General features: G+C 43.5%; 1 protein-coding gene across 2 annotated transcripts; it reads right to left on the bottom strand.

The window, feature by feature from the left end:
• Window positions 1-1,139: 1,139 nt before the first annotated feature.
• On the bottom strand, window positions 1,140-16,582 carry LOC123453115 (cycloeucalenol cycloisomerase-like). Of its 2 annotated transcripts, XM_045129879.1 has the most exons (8): window positions 16,313-16,582; window positions 14,708-14,791; window positions 7,818-7,859; window positions 7,277-7,387; window positions 6,435-6,506; window positions 6,097-6,288; window positions 5,398-5,495; window positions 1,140-1,611 (listed from the first exon to the last, which is right to left on the bottom strand). In XM_045129879.1, the coding sequence occupies exons 1-8, from the start codon at window positions 16,487-16,489 to the stop codon at window positions 1,422-1,424; spliced, it is 966 nt and encodes a 321-aa protein (XP_044985814.1). In that variant the 5' UTR covers window positions 16,490-16,582; the 3' UTR covers window positions 1,140-1,421. The 2 variants fall into 2 exon arrangements, with proteins under 2 accessions (XP_044985814.1, XP_044985815.1); XM_045129880.1 differs by lacking the exon at window positions 6,435-6,506 and having other exon boundaries at window positions 16,313-16,571.
• Window positions 16,583-16,857: the final 275 nt, after the last annotated feature.

Raw genomic sequence — 16,857 nt, 5'->3', positions numbered from 1 at the left:
TAAGTTTTTTTTTGTTCAACGTGTCATGTGTATCTCGCTATTTTTCGATAAAGGGGATTTCAATGACTCAATCATCGAACTTGACTCAATCATCATGTTAAGGTGATACCATGCCCAATAAAGCGTATTTTCGTTAAGCATGTATTTAATCGCTATCTTGGTAATCACCGAATACCTGATTTTTTTCTCACACAAACACTTTACTGCTTCATGCGAGGCCGAAGGAGGGGGCGACGCGAGGAGCACGGAAACAAGCATTGACCTGGGTGTGGCCAAGCCAGGACCTCACCGAAGACGTGGACGATGCTACAAGCGGTGGCTAGGTGCGGTACCCCACTTGGAGGCGAGGAGGCAGATTGATGGGTGTGTGTGTGGTGGCTGCCGACACAAAACAGAAGGTCAACGAGGCTTAGAAGGATTGTCGCGGTGACGGCAAGCAACTATGGTAGGGGGGTTGAAGAGTGGGTGAGGCGGTGCGCATTAGCGCCCGTCGGCCAGGTGAAGGGGGGGGGGTAAGGGGAGGCAGACGAATGGTGCAGGGTAGGCCGCCGGTTGTGTGGGAGGAGGAAGATGAAAAATGGCAGCGCGATCCGGGCCCTTGGATGGAGATGTGACGGCCTAAAATTTTGACTGACACTCTTTTGCAGAAAAAATGACCAGTAAAGCCTAACAGATGTCACGCGAACGTGAAGCTCGAAATGCAGTAAGTCCATTTTTAAACAACCACAACGTATTTGCCACTTTTCGTCGACTAAGAAGAGAGTTTTGATAGTACAAGACTATGGCCCTGAGCCAAGAAAAACAAATAAAGACTACTCTCTCGGCATGATGAAACTCAGGACTAGTTCTCTTCGTAATTATATATGTAATTGTAAGGACGAGCCAACTTAGCTTTCTCCTACAGCATCGTGTGAACAATGTAATATATTATTATTTGATGCTAATGAAGTGAGGTTTGATGCTAATAAAGTGTGTCACGATGATTTTTCCTAGGAAAAAATATACGACAACAACATATCAATAACAGTTTGATGCTAATAAAGTGTGTCACGATGATTTCTCCTAGGAGAAAAATATACGACAACAACATATCAATATCACGCTCACTCTTGGTGATGACCCCCATGAGTGACTAAAGATATTCAAGTGCAATGGAGTAACCACAAGTGTTCCGAAATTTGATTCCGAATAAAGATGAAGAAGGCGTGACCATGAATAAGGCTTAACAATGAAGCAACCATTGCACGTAAACAACAAACCAAGCCAACAACAAGGATTACAAATCATCCACAATTATGTACCAGGTCTACAACATCCATCTAGGGCTCTGGTGGTAAAGTATATAGTGACTAATGAGTACAGTCTGTGAAGATCTAGCACTGTCATGTGGGAAACAAAGAATTTGCAGCGTTCCTAGAGGATTAGATGTCCTCTCTTTGCACGTGGAACCATGCGAGACCTGGCTGGGCACACCGTCTTGACTCAGGGATGGCCACTATTGGCCCCAGAAATATGCGCCACAAGTCAAGTATTATCGTGACGAGCATTGCTGCACCCAGGGCATCAATGGCCACCCTCGACAGGCTCCACTTCTCTGTTTTCTCATCAATCCTAAATGTCAAGCAACAAAGGTAAACATAGTTGTATTTAGACTTGGGAGCCAATGTAAGACACGTGATATTTCGATTTTTGTGTCATAAGCTTTTTTTTAGGAGTGCCACAAGCTTACAACAGTTGTGTTTTATGGAGTTTATCCGGGATCAAATAAAAATATGGCTACCGTTTCTATTGGTCAAGCAGGTCTGTCTAGAATGCCATATGTGTTGGTCTTCTCTCCCCCTCCCTCTCTCTCTGTGTGTATTGATAAATAGTGAGGGTCTCAGTCAGCTCAGCCATGAGGCCCCTGCATATTGCTGGTAGAAGTGTTGGTGTGCCTGTGGGTGTCACTTCCCCGAGACAGACCATCTACACCGGACATTGCAAATATGTCCCCCTAAACACTTGAAGACGCGTCCGGTTTTCTATTTGTTTTTTTATATGTTCGGTCACTTGCACGTGATTGACGAAGAAGAAGAGAGAAAAATAAAAGAATGAATAAAGAAAAGAAAAAGATGGTCTGAGATGGGGTCGCGTCCTATGTGCCGGACTGACCGGACGCGTCCGGATGCGTCCGCGAGTCCTCATATTCTTTCCATATGTAAGATGGATATGAGGGTTCTCGGACAGTCCAGACATATAGGAACGATATGAGGGGTCTGATTTGGTCTTTTCTTTCACTCTCATGTCTGATCACTGACGATGCGTCCACAGATGTATAACAGATCATTTGAGGGATTTGGCTGTAGATGCTCTAACCCAACGAGTATCGCGCCAAAAGGCCATGGGAGTTAGGTAATGTCACAAAGGATAATGTACTGAGCCACTTGACCCGCTAAGTGGGATGCGACAGAAATCGAAGGGAGAAAATCTATTGGTCAATGGCGATCAAAGTGGTCAATGGCGATGAAAGTGCCACAACAGATATCGTCGCTCGTGATGTGATGGACATTGGCAACAACGACAAAGAGCCATGCACATTTGTGCAAACTGATGCCCACACGGTTAGTCAACTCGGACACCAAAAAATTGTGTGTGGAGGAGATTCCGCCAATGGTTATGCGCAGCTGCATGGTTCTAGAATCGCAGATGCCAAACAAGGCGATAAACAAAATTTTGGGTTGCCTGTCCTTCCCAGCATTGATGTCAGGGTCATCATCGTCGGGGTAGAACGTAATCTGCAACATAAAAAATTGTAGCGGTGTCCAAGGAAAAAGGGGTCACCACAGTTGTAGCGAAGGCCCTAGTGAAGAAGTTCCTCCATCTCGTTTGAATAGAGATTGAATGTCCAAGTAACGACGGAAGGTCCCGAGTAAGTGTCCCCAACCAATGCGTCCGAGGGGCAGTAGGACAGGACGAGTTACCTCACCGAGTTGGTTGGGCAACGGCCCTGACCGTCACTGACTTGACGAGAAGAACTTCACGGGGGGGGGGGGGGGGGGGGGGCTAGCCAAGGCCACTTATGTACGTGTTGTGTTGCTCATTGTCACGCAAGAATTTGCAACATGAGAGGAGACAAAAATTGTTTCTCCTAGACGGCGGCCATCCGAGCATCGAAGAAAATTAAGCTCATTGAACGAATTGTTGGGGGAGGGGGTTGTAATGCCCCGGACACACCCGCCGGCGGTCGTTACTCCTCGCGGGATCTAGACTGGCCTCACATATCAATACTAGTCTTTTCTGCGCACTTTGTCCTCACTCATGCGCACCCGGGATCAGCTTCGCGGTCGGTCACCAATCCTAGAACTACTCCAAGCCGAGCACGCTTAACCTGTGAGTTCTATTTGAATGGGTTTCCGGAAAAGAAGGAATTCCTTATTGATATGAGTAGTCTATCATCCCTAATAAGCCAGGCTATCACATACACCACCACTAAGAGGAACCGACGTGCTCGTCGGGCCACATGAGCGTTCCCTTTTGGCACAAACGTCGGTGCTTCCAGTCCAATACATGTGCCATGTCGTGTGCCACGACGGGTCACAAACGTCATGAACAACATGACCGCACACCTGTCCGCAAACATCCGTGTAACCGCGAGGGTCGGCTCTGATACCAAAATTTTAATGCCCCGGACACATCCTCCGGCGGTCGTTACTCCTGGCGGGATCTAGACTGGCCCCACATGTCAATACTAGTCTTTTCTGCTCACTTTGTCCTCACTCATGCGCACCCGGGATCAACTTCCCGGTCAGTCACCCATCCTAGAACTACTCCAAGATGAGAACGGTTAACCAGGAGTTCTGTTCGAATGGGCTCCTGGAAAAGAAGGAATTCCTTATTTGTATGAGTAGTCTATCATCCCTAATATGTCAGGCTAATCACATACACCACCACTCAGACATCCTCCATATATCTGGCGTTACAGGGGTATTCGGAAGCATCGATTGATGTGTGCAGTCAAGTCCTCCGGGGTGGACTCGCCATGCTTGTGCTCCATGTGGCAGTATCACATGTTAGTCAAGTCCGTGAGGTTTCAGGACGCTAACCATGTTTTCTTTCTCGCTAGTGTACACTGAGGTGCAAAAAATGGTCACATCGGCTAAGCTAGGGCAATGGTTGACCATCCCCGGGGTTGGTCGGGAACTTCAATGTGTGATAGTGGCAAGTCAAACTATTGGTGTGATCATTGGTGGGTGGGCACGCCACCCCTTGAGCGATATCGGCAGAGGCGACACAAACTCCTATCGCGCGCCCAACTTTGACACAAGAAATGCGGCGGAGACCACTAGCAAGGGGATCCACCATGGTATGTTGGCGGTGTTGATGGTGGCACCAACCGTCTTGGAGGCATGCGGAGAACGACCTCCCCCTCCCTCAGCTAGGTGGTGTCATCACCGTCAAGAGGCGCCTTCGGGCCCAATTTATTTCAAGCGTGCAAGGTAAAGCCCTTCTCCTTCCGATTCTCTCGAAGATCAGTGATGGTCGTCGTTCTCATCTACATGATGGTTGTGAGGGTACGAAACTCATTGAGCATGTGCTCGATGAATTCCTCAAGGGTGGTGATGGAGTCACATTTGTTGAACCCCACAAATTCACCTATGGTAATGGGTGCAACATAGATCATCTGCTTTGATACCAAAACGGTTGTGAGATGTGATTAGAGTTAAACATAGGGAGAGATGTGCGGATGGTTGGCTATGTTGTTGTAGGTTACAAGTATATAGGATGGTGTGGTTCATATTCAATAGAGGAGAGTCTCCTTATAAATGAAGGAACCCACAAAAAATAGGGTACATATTCTATCTTTGGAATAATAAAGAAAGTCTAGGATTGAAGGGCAAGAATAGTGTGGTTATGGCTCCTTAGCCTCGTGCAGCCTGGACCTGGAAGCACCTAGGCATGGCCCCTCCTTTGGAAGTGATCTTCAAGTGTACTGGCGCGTGATTTTAGTCTATCATATGTATGACATTATGCTAGTTCAATTTGCACGCAAGGGAAATAAACATTTTTATTACCACAAAAGGGAACAATTTATTCCATTTAGGGGTGGTGAGTGGCAACTCAAGGAGTTACTGGGAGTATCTCATTCCTATCAACGCAACCGAAAAAATATACAAGTAAATTGTTGCAACTTGGACTAATACATTTTTGTAGTGTCAAAGCTGTCATAGATTCTTCATACAACTAGTGTATAAGAAATATGTTGGCAAACATGAACTAAGTTAAGAACATGGAATTGTTGTCGTAATTGACAACTTTGTCAATAAGTGAATAACATGAATAGGGGTAAATTATAACATTCCTTTTAAAGAAACAATAGCTCAAGTATTTGAAACAAATCAATTAGTTACTCAACTTTACCTTGAGAACATTGGGAAGCTGACTAGGAAGTATAGGGCATAAAACAACGAGCCTACGGTGTACATTATATCCCGATCGACAAATTCATAATATGGAAACTGCAAATGTCAACAAAAACATCAGTATATAATTTATTTAAGTATAAAAATAATAATTATTATTAAATATATAGATGTAGAAGGAGAATATATTACTTTAAAGAAAGAGACATACAATGTTTCATATAACATCAATCAGAACTGGGAAAAAACACTTGTACATGTTTTCACAAGGAGATAACTCTGATCACTAACCAAACTATGAAGGACTTTTTTTGAAAAAATTAAGTTGCAGTTACTGAAGATTGAATTTTCTATTTGTGCGTATTCTAATATGTATATAAAAATAACTATTTCCCTTTTCTAAACTAGCTTCTCTTCGCTTTAGGTGCACCGATAAATTAATCTTTGATTATGCATTTCTATAGTGTGTGACAAATGGTCAACCACTAATTTGTAATTACAGACATGGATTGTGCATGGCTTTGATATATCCAAATGTTCTCTTTTAAATATTTATACACAAATCATTGGAGACTACAAGTATAAGCAAGCAGAGGAAGTTAAATAGTTTTAGATGGTGGGAAAAGCTACATAGTGTGTCCGTGTATGCATGAAGAAATAAATGTTATTTATGGGAGAAATACATGTTGGAACATACATTTGAAATGGCTAAGGTCTCCAAGTATGCTATGAAGTATGCGAGTGCTAAAATCCATGTGGCTTCAAACAACCATTGAAGAGACACCGGCAAATTAACTATAGAGTGACGTAATTTGCGAAGTGTCATATTTGATGTCATGTGATAAAACAGAAAGCAAGCATGAGTCAGGAGAAATGTTGTATGTGGTACCTGAAAAATGAAAGAAAAATCATCAAGAAATACAATGGAAAAATGGAAAGAGTGCAGTAGTATGCAACAATAACTAGTATAAAGAGAAGCATGCAACCATGCACAATAATCAAATGTAGTTACAGTCTCAAAGTTATAGAACGGACCAAGTATGGTGTCATGGCCGAGTTGCGGATTGTGCCAAGTATTCTGATTTGTTGCATTTCGACCAAGACACCCTATATGATTAAGTAGTTTAGTTCCAGCGAGACAAAACCACTCATTATTCATCTTATAACCCAATTCACTTGGTCAGGAAAGAACACCGCAATCACTGTTGTTGCAGCAACTCGGGTTTTTCTTTCATGCCATAAATTCCAGTATATGTGGGTTGTTGAACAAATACATCAACTAGTTTATCTGGTTTGTATTAGGCGGGATTACGAAATTTGCACTAACAATGTATAGCAACCAAATGATTTTTGAAATCAAATGCAAATTTAAATTTGCATCAAAGAATTGCAAAATTGAGAGACAACCGGCTTGGAACCGATCCTGTTAAGGCATGATATTCTTTCAATACATGGAAACTCAAATCCTAGTATTAACCGGCAATTAAACAATTAAAGTGGATGGAGGGAACTATATGAAGTGTTGAAGTCGTACTAAAGGTATGGGATGACACAAATTGTTGGTTTATGTAACAATGGTCGAGGTGTTAATGGCTTGACCTCGGCTGACATCGAACACTAACCATAACCAGGGGTTAGTAACTTTCCTCCCGCTTAAAACTCCTATAACTAAGTGAAAGTCGTGAAGCCTTACTATTTGATTGCCTTGTTTCCACTAACAAAATCGCCTCCGGGCACCGAGACATCGACTAAGGGTTGTCTTGTTATTACGGAAACCATGATAGTTATTTTGGAACGGATGGAGTACTATTCAATTAGTAACGAGTAACATTGTAGGTCCAATCCTCCACCCATCATTTCTTGCATCACGAACTTACATTATTCATCCTCCATGATGGAAAAGTATATGACGCACCAAGAACCGTGAAGAAGTAATGTGTCAAAAAATAGTTACCAACATAACTGAAAATCATAATCCAAACATTAGCCTGCAATTGAAACAAGTTCCCTCGATTAGCAAACAGTATTGGAGAGATAAAGTGAATCAACAATTGCCTTACCAAATATAAGGATGTCCATAAGCAATGAGAAGTACCACTTAGGTTACTTGTATTAAAAGTTTGATAACAAAGCAGGCACGAGTACTTGAATAATATATACACTAAATACTATATTGTCTAGAAATACACAATAGCATGTTCATCTTACCTTACAAAAAAATAGGAGCATCACTTCACAAAAGTTATATTCTTATTAATTTTGTAACAACTTTTTTTTTTCATTTCACAAGGTCCAAATTAATACTGAGTAAGAAATACACTTTCGAATATGAAACATACAACAATAAGGTTTCCCAAGACAACCTATATTCCTAGAACTCGAATAGTCTCATGAAAGATCCATGAAGAAAATAATTACCTTGACCGAGTAACGATCTTTCAAACTTCTAATACTGTCCGCCTGAAATGAAATGAAAATTGGGTTAGCTTGCAGATATATTATCTGTGTGCTCAACATTAGTAAACACAAGTTTGCAAATGAGTTCTAAGAATATAAATTGTTTATTTATTTATTCAAGACAATATAACATTACTCTTTTTGTTCAAACATGTGAGGAACTAGCAAAGCCATTTTTCTACATCCTCTGAAGTCAAGAATGATGACATGCATGTTAGTTGCAGGTAAACTAACACATCAACAAACACTATTTGGTGCACTAACCACCAAGATGCACCATATGCAAGGCATACATCTCTTGCTTCTCAAGGGGGTCAAGATCAGATCTTCTCCAAAAGAAATATAATTTATGACAGGAAAATAAGAAGAGAGAACAAGCGGGAAAAACACTCGATACACCTAATTTGGGCTCAAAGGCATCCCAAGTGGGGGCGTCCCAAATCTCATGATCTAATGTTTTCTTTGATCCATCATAACTGTAAACTTGAAAGAGAAAGTAACGGTAATAAAGGTCAGTTGTGAGGGAAGAGAGATCTGCTCCAAATGCGAGGAGTGCCCATCCTAAGGACATGATGAGGAGATGAAGCTAACTACTCCACTTGGATCAATTCTTTAAATGATTTTACGTGTGTACAATCATGTGCAAAGATTGATTTGTCCAAATAGCATCCATGCAGAAATAATTTTTTTGGCACTTGATGATCTGATCATGAATGTTGCGAAGCATTTATGAAGGATTTGAAATATTTATTTGCCAAACTGTTTGTTTTTCGAAGTACAATTCAGTTCCACAAAACATTTTACAAATAAAAAATCAGGTGCAATGATTTATTTATTTTGGGCAAAACTCTGCATCTGAGGTCAAATGTTGAACAATTGATGTGTGATATTTTTCGTGATTAAAGCAATTAGTTTCTACCAATTATGCGATGTTTTATCTGGAAAGTATTTAAATGCAAATATTGTGTGGGTCATAATAATATTGTCCATATCATTTGTGCAAAAAAAACGTGTGCAAAAATTTATACATACAAACAAGATCTGGATATCAAAATTCAGCATTTAGATATTACATACCTCTCAATTCTTACGCTTACCTTATGGTCCTAATGATATACTATTGAAGTACTAGATATTAGTTGTACAATTTTGTTTTGGTGTCCCATGGTTAAAAATAATTTGGAACACAAATTTATGCCCTTTTTGTAAGAAATGATTTGCAGAAAGATATTTTTTACCTATGAGAGTTTTGGTCCCATACTTATTTAGTGTCCAATAATCCGGTGCTAATAATGTGAAATGATCATGTTGTGCCAATAACTCGTTTTACGAAAACCCGAACACATTCCTGGTGCTAATTGAGGTTAACCATGCATGTATGAGGTTTGTGACAATATTGATTTTAACTGAAATAATATTAGCCCTTCATTTGTATTTATTTTTAAGGTGCAAATGTTGTTGATGCTAGCTCCAAATTCGCTAATTACGATTTGTCAGTCATGGTTTATGCACACATGATGGCATCTATTCATGTTAATGGTTCACGCCACCTTCCTCTATGCCACATCCTCACCTATCACACCACTGCATAATAGTGTCATGTATACGAGCAACAAATGTTGAGAATGCTATGCATATATACGGACGTGGTGCACCACGAATCATAAGAGCATCTCCAGTAGACCCCATATAATGCAGACCCGCATACAGTGTTTACAGGTCGACCAAGATATGTTTTGCGGGACGAAATTGTTGGAACTAAACACGACATGTATATGTGTCCGTGTAGGTTCCATACTGATCACCAAGTAGGTTTAGGAGTAGTAACCGAGTAGGTTAGATAATCTATTCTGCTACTATATATATGTTTGTGTAGCCCCTTGTAAACACACCGTGACATCAAAAGCAATAAAAGTACAAGGCTCGACACGAGCCTTTTGGCCAGCCCGGCGTGTTGTCTCGTGACAGTTCGAGCGATCCAACACCAGCCGGCGACTCCTACGTGCGTACGTCGGAACCTGGTGAATTGATCCGCGCTGCTAGCTATAGCTTGTACATGTGTATCCGAGGTCGGCTTCCTTTTGGTATGTTGCAGCTCGGTGTAAAGTATCTCGACGAGATTGCATCGGCAAGAAGTGATCCAAGTCAGCGTTGCTTCGTTTCGTCATCATTCGTCGTCAGTCGTTGCCGTTGCCGGAAAGTACTAGGCGTCGGGTCTGGGCCAACAATTGGTATCAGAGCAAGGTTGATCTTCTAGTAACGGGAGATCATGTCGAACGACGAGAAGGACAAGCAGCTGGCAGAGTACACCGATGCGGCTAAATTATTTGCTGCTCCGGCGAGCTCGTCGTACCCACAATTTGATCGTGAGAACTTCGGGGTCTGGAAGGCCCTGATGGAGTGTGGTATCCTCGCCAACGTGTTATGGGATGTAGTCAATCCAGGAGGTGGAGCTTTTAAGAAGAAGGGAGATGAGCATCGGAAGGATCGGCTGGCGGCATCGGCTTTTTATTCGGTGATGCCGATGTATGTCCTTCAACACATGATGGCCAAAGAAACGGCGAAGGAGGTGTGGGATACCTTGAAGTTCATGTTTGAGGGACACACCCGCGTCAAGCAAGCCAATCTCCAAACTCTCTTAAGAAACTATGAGACTTTGGTCATGGGCGACAATGAGTCAGTGGACGCGTTTGCTTCAATGGTATCTACTCTCGTCAATCGCATCCGCGCACTTGAAGAAAACCTCATGGAAGCCTCAATTGTTCGTCAGTTCTTGCACGCGTTTCCTCCCCGATACCTGCAAATTGTGACAACGATTTAGCAGTGCGTCGATCTCGCGACCCTCTTCGTTGATGATCTCGTCGGACGCTACAAGGGTCACGACGAGCGTATGCGGTATAGTCTCGGGGACGGAAGGAATGATGAGCATGTCATGCTCACGCGGGCTCAGTGGCAAGCGCTGGACTCAAGGAAAGGAGGCAAGGGCTCAAGAAGCAACACTCGCCAAGATCATGTGCCAAACAAACAAAATCAAAAGGACACCAGCGATGGCGCTCCGAAGAAGAAGAAGAAGTTTGACAAGCGCAAGATCAAGTGTCACAATTGTGGCATCATAGGGCACTTCAAGTCGGAGTGCAAGAATTCCCCAAAGGAGAAGGCGCTCATGGCCCAGCAAGGAGATGAAGGTGACATGATATTGATGTGTGAACTCATGGACGAGGAGGATCCAGTTCTTCAAGTGTCGGCTAAAGAAATTGCCGCACTCTGTGAAGGAAAAGTTTGCTCTCAAGATCATGGTTCGGAAACCCGTATCGATGCTATGGATGCGATGGTGATTCCGAAACTTACATCATTTCTATGGGTGTAAGTGCCAACTTTGCTAGAGCGGAGGAAGCGCTCATTGCATGCGCTCGGCCGTGGAGAAGCGGCCTTGTTACAAACATGAGGGGTGATTCCGAAACTCGTGTCGAAACTATTGATGCGATACATAATTCTGAAATTTGTGTCCATGCTAAGGACAAGAATGTCACTTCGGCGTACGTGGCGCCTGAAGACCACGAATCAAAGTATGTTGATGCAAAACTAGGCACGTGCACACCAGCCATGTCACGTTGTCCAGTAACAGACGAAGACGTGATGTCAAAAGTTTATGAAGAAATAACGAACATAGGTGCTACAACTGTTGTTGACGCTCGTGGAGAGACGAACATGGAAGCTGTTGATGCTTGTGTAAAATTGGACGCTCATGCAGCAAGAGCGGCCACATATGCAAGTACTTTAGCGGATGTGTTAGCAGGTTGTAGTGGAGGTTGTGGCCAATGTGCCATGCATGGGAGGCCCGAAGGCAGCTATTGCTTAGCAGCAAGGGACGTGCTAGTGGGGTGCAGCCCATGCACACTTGATGCGTCTGGTTGCGCATCCTGGAGGGCAGGAGACACATGTGGTGGTGCGCGTGGAGATTCAGCAATGCTAGTGCTTCTTGGTCGTTCATTGCATGAAGAAGCCACGCGTTGTGGATGCGCTTTACTTGGAGATGCGGCAGCATCTTCGTCGTATGCAGGAGAGGATGCCGCTTCAGCCCATGTTCCTCCGAGAGTAGTGGAGGAAAGGACGCCACCATCTACACCCATATTGTTTACTTTTCGTACCATTGACCCGGTAAAGATCAAAGGAAGTGGGCAAAGGTGTCTAGCAAGCGTCGAGGAACCGACAAAATTCGAAGATGCAAATATGAAGGAGCGTTGGCGTCATTCTATGAAAGAAGAGTTGGGATCAATCCACGACAACAATGCATGGGAGCTTATGGATCTTCCCAACAATGAAAAAGCCATGGATCTGAAGTGGGAATTTAAGATAAAGGAAGATGCTCAACGATGTGTGAAGCACAAAGTAAAGCAAGTAGTCAAAAAGTACATACAAGAGGAAGGCGTCGATTTCGAAGAAGTGTTCATTCCCGTTGCAAAGATGGAACCGGTGAGATTACTCATCGCTCTCGCAGCTCAAGAATCATGGAACATACATCACATGGATGTAAAATCCACGGTTTTGAACGAAGGAGATGTGTATGTGAATCAACCACCGAATTTCATCAAAGAGGGAGAAGGACACGAGGTATTGAAGCTACACAAAATCTTGTATGGGCGACGGAAGGACCTTCGGGATGGAACATCAAACTTGATAATACTATGCTTTCTCTTGGATTTGAGAAAGCCCGACTGGAACATGCAATGTACAAGAGAGGTGAAGGAAGGGACCGTCTACTAGTTGCATCTATGACGACGATCTATTGATAACTGGAGCAGATGAAGAGGTGATTGCAAAGTTCAAGCTACAAATGAAGGAGATTTTCAAGATGGATGATCTAGCTCTTTTGAGTTGCTACCTCGGGCTAGAGGTACATCAAAAGTCGGAAGGGATCACACTATACCAGGAAGCATATGCAAGAAAGGTACTTGAAAATTGTGGCATGAAAGATTGCAATCCAATTGATGCTTCAATGGAACCTCGTCTTGAACTGAGCAATAAGGAGATAGTGAAACTACTCAACTACAGTGATAGTGACAAGGAAGGAATTGTTGACGACCGTAAGAGTATCTTGGACGTGGTATATTTCCTTGATGGAAGCATAGTAAGCTGGCTATCACGAAAGCAAAAAGTGGTGACATCGACTTCAAGTGAAGCAGAGTGTCAAGGTGCGTGGCTAGGAAGGCTACACGGTGATCTCATGGATCGAGATCCGAAATGAGTGGTGCTCAATCTTGATAGCGAGTCTATATTTTTTCTATGCGGGGATGTAGTGCGGCGTGACAGGAGCAAGCACATTGATACGATGTATCACTACATGAAGGACTGCGTGGAAGAAGAGAAGACGGAGGTCAAATACGATCGCACCAATGATCAGCTGGCGGACATGCTGAATAAATCTTTGGGCGAGAGAAGATCCTGAAGATACGAAGAAGGGTCGACGTCGGAGCTGTGACGTGACGACGTCGTGTTTAGGAGGATGATTGTTGGAACTAAACACGACATGTATATGTGTCCGTGTAGGTTTCATACTGGTCACCAAGTAGGTTTAGGAGTAGTAATCGAGTAGGTTAGCTAATCTATTTTGCTACTATATATATGTTTGTATAGCCCCTTGTAAACACACCGTGAGATCAAAAGCAATAAAAGTACAAGGCTCGAGCCTTTTGGCCAGCTCGGCTTGTTGTCTCGTGAGAGTTCGAACGATCCAATTAGCAGTCGGCGACTCCTACGTGCGTACGTACGTCAGAGCCTGATGAATTGATCAAGGCTGCTAACTATAGCTTGTACGTGTGTATCCGAGGTCGGATTCCTTGTGGTGTGTTGCAGCTCGGTGTAAAGTATCTCGACGAGATTGCATCGACACGAAATGGTCCAAGTCAGTGTTGCTTCGTTTCGTCATCGTTCGTTGCCGTCGCCGGAAAGTACCCGGCGTCGGGTCTGGGCCAACAGAAATCATGCGCTGCAGAATAGACCCCGTATGTGAAACTGTATAATTTAAAGAAAACTTTCGCGGAAAAATTACAACTACATCGATCATTCATAGTTCATCACATACTACATGATCATACATACTACATTCTACTACTACTACCAGAGGAGGATGGGGGATCTCGCGGCGGCGAGGCCGAGATCGATGTACCAAAATGGACGCGCTCGCGGCCAAGGACGACACAGTCGAGGAGCTCAGTCCTCCTCATCGGAGCCGACGAGGTCGATGAACTTCTCCCTCTGCTCCTCACGGATGCGCTTCCACTCGTCGTCCTTGTCCTTCGTTGCGAGGATGGCCGCGATCGCCTGCTTGAACAGGAGGTCTTCAAGCTCCTCGTCATGGTGGAGGCGCTCCCTTAAAGAGATTCCTCGCCGCACGCTTTGTTGCGCCGTCCGCACGGATGCACCGCTCGCGCTCGGGGTTGCCACCCTCTCCGGAGCTGCGGTCGGAGCTCCACATACGGCCCCACATGACGTTTGGAGACGAAAGATGGCTCACCCGCGGCGAGAAATGCGAGGGAGAGGGTGGGGAATCGCGGCGACGGGGGATTGGGTTTCGACCCGTATCTGCCCCGAAACCCGTAAATATACGGCTTCGGGGTGAGGTTTGCAAGCCGCGACAAAAACAATTACGGATCGGACGAGTATACGGACTTTGTTCTAGTCAGAAAATTGGACCGAACCCGTATACTCGTCGAAATTATGCGGGTTCGCGTGTTATACGGAGTTTACTAGAGATGCTCTAACATGAAGTTCTAAATTTCTCCCATAAAATTAAGAGCCGGATCAAATCAAGTTAGTGACCATAGTGAGCGGATCAAATTGGTACGTCGTACCTTGCCTACGATGAAGAGCGGAATGAGGAACGCAGGCACGGTAGACACCAAACCAATAACCAAGTACTCCAACTCCGTGAACCTCTGCACATGACAGTATATAAATCCAAAAATACTTAAGAAATTGGTCCACGAACTACAAATCATAAGATTATTTGCTTTTAAAAATCCACTAGAAATTAAACAATTAACTAATGTTCCAAGTGTTGGAACTAATAATTACACGAAAAAAATGCTCTGCCTATGTTAAGGACCAACTTGGCGACACCCAAAATCTTTTTTATTTGCTACTCCATCTAGTCAGGTTAGCAATAGTTTGTCAATAAAACAATAGTTATATGTTACATGGATTATATCGTCAGATTCATGTTCAAGGAAAAATTTCAATGCTATAGATTTGTGACATAAAACTCATATTTTGTTTCCAAATTAGCGATTAAAGTTGTTATCGAAATGTGTGTGACCCAAGAGAGCAATAAAGTGTGCTTCAGCCGGACTTTGCTTCGGTGCCTTAACTACACATGCCTTTGGGTCAATGACATGCGGACCAGCTGACTGTTGGACCCACTGTCAGTGGCTCAAAGGAACTTGCAGTTACGGCAGGGAAGCTCGGTCCGCTTCATCCATATTCTCATATTTTCCCATCTGCTTGTGACACGTCATACGTCTGCAAGAGTTTTTCATAAAAAAATACTACTCCCTCCGTTTTAAAATATAAGACCTTTTAAGATTTTATTAGAAAGCTACATACGAAACAAAATAAGTGAATCTACGCTCTAGAATATGTCTTTGTACATCCGTATATAGTTTATAACAAAAATGCTACACGTACGGAAACTTTTTACAAGAGTTTTACGGACTGATCTTTCTCCTCACTAATCTCCTCCCTTGATTTTTGAGGTGGGGCCCACTTCATCTTGATTACCAATCAATACATTCCATCTTAGCTCAGCCCATAAAACTCGTGTAAAACTCATGTACGTGTAGCATTGCTCAGTTTATAATACGATCTCTAAAAGGTCTTATATTTAGGAACGGAGGGAGTACAAGACAATGGACGGTAGCCGTTTATCGTTGTTAATACACACCCTAGATTGTTTCCTTTGATGGTTGGTGTCTTGGAGCTGGGGCAGGTGATGGACGTTGGAATCAAGCTTAAAGAAGTCATCGATTATCAAGGTAATTTCTTTTTCTTGGATGACAGTCTTTTGTGTAAAGGCTAGCATTATGTTGTTTTTTTAGTTTTGTCATGTCTGTTTTTACATGGCATGTATATTAATCTTTATTATATGAATAAGACACACATTTGCATGCAAATAATTAACAACCATCTCTCCGTTCGGTCCTTTTTATTTTGCATATAAAATTTGTCTGAAGTCAAACTTCGTAAAGTTTGACCATAATTATATGAAAAAACATCAGCATCTACTGTATTAAAATTGTACAATATGAACATAAGTTCCACACACATCTAATCATATTGATTTCATATTGTGAATACTAACTATGTTGAGCGTAGCAACCTTTCTTGCAATTGAAAGAGGTGTGTGCTATATAACCAGGAGGGCATGCAGCTCCAGTAGGTAGGTTATAGGTAGGCAGTACCTCGTAGAGCTTGAAGGGGACGACGAGGCCGAGGCAGAGCGTGAGCCAGAAGGGCGTGTAGAGCAGGAAGAAGGCCTCCCCCCACCGCTTGCTCCCGTCCGCCGCCAGCCACGCGCTTCTCTTCCCCTTCCCCGCCGGCCCCCGCCGGGCTGCTGCATCAGGCTGGGACGGCACCATCGATCGATATTCAGAATTCAGATACTACAAGGTCTGAGAGCCCGGTCGGCTTTTGTATATATACACTTGATTGACTTGAAGCCCCGGCCGACGGGCGACGGCGATACAAGCCGTCGACGTACTTCGGTATCCGTCGTTGTTGCTTCCTCCAGGAAGGCAGTGTTGCTTCGTCCATTGCGCAACCTAGCTGACTAGCTACCATGCTGCACACTCTCTGGATTGGGATCCTCACCCTCTCAAGCGGAGTACGCTACGTATGGCCAATCACAGCCACTTCAACGTCTATCTAGGTCGCCCTCTTTCGAATACCACCTGCTAAAGATAGATGGTATTATATCTTGTAGCGTGAGTATCAACCAACTTTTTTT

This window comes from Hordeum vulgare, chromosome 5H (assembly GCF_904849725.1).
Source record: "Hordeum vulgare subsp. vulgare chromosome 5H, MorexV3_pseudomolecules_assembly, whole genome shotgun sequence".
Taxonomy (NCBI): Eukaryota; Viridiplantae; Streptophyta; class Magnoliopsida; order Poales; family Poaceae; genus Hordeum; species Hordeum vulgare.
Note: the sequence above shows the minus strand (reverse complement) of the source record. Positions and strands in the feature narration are given on the sequence as shown.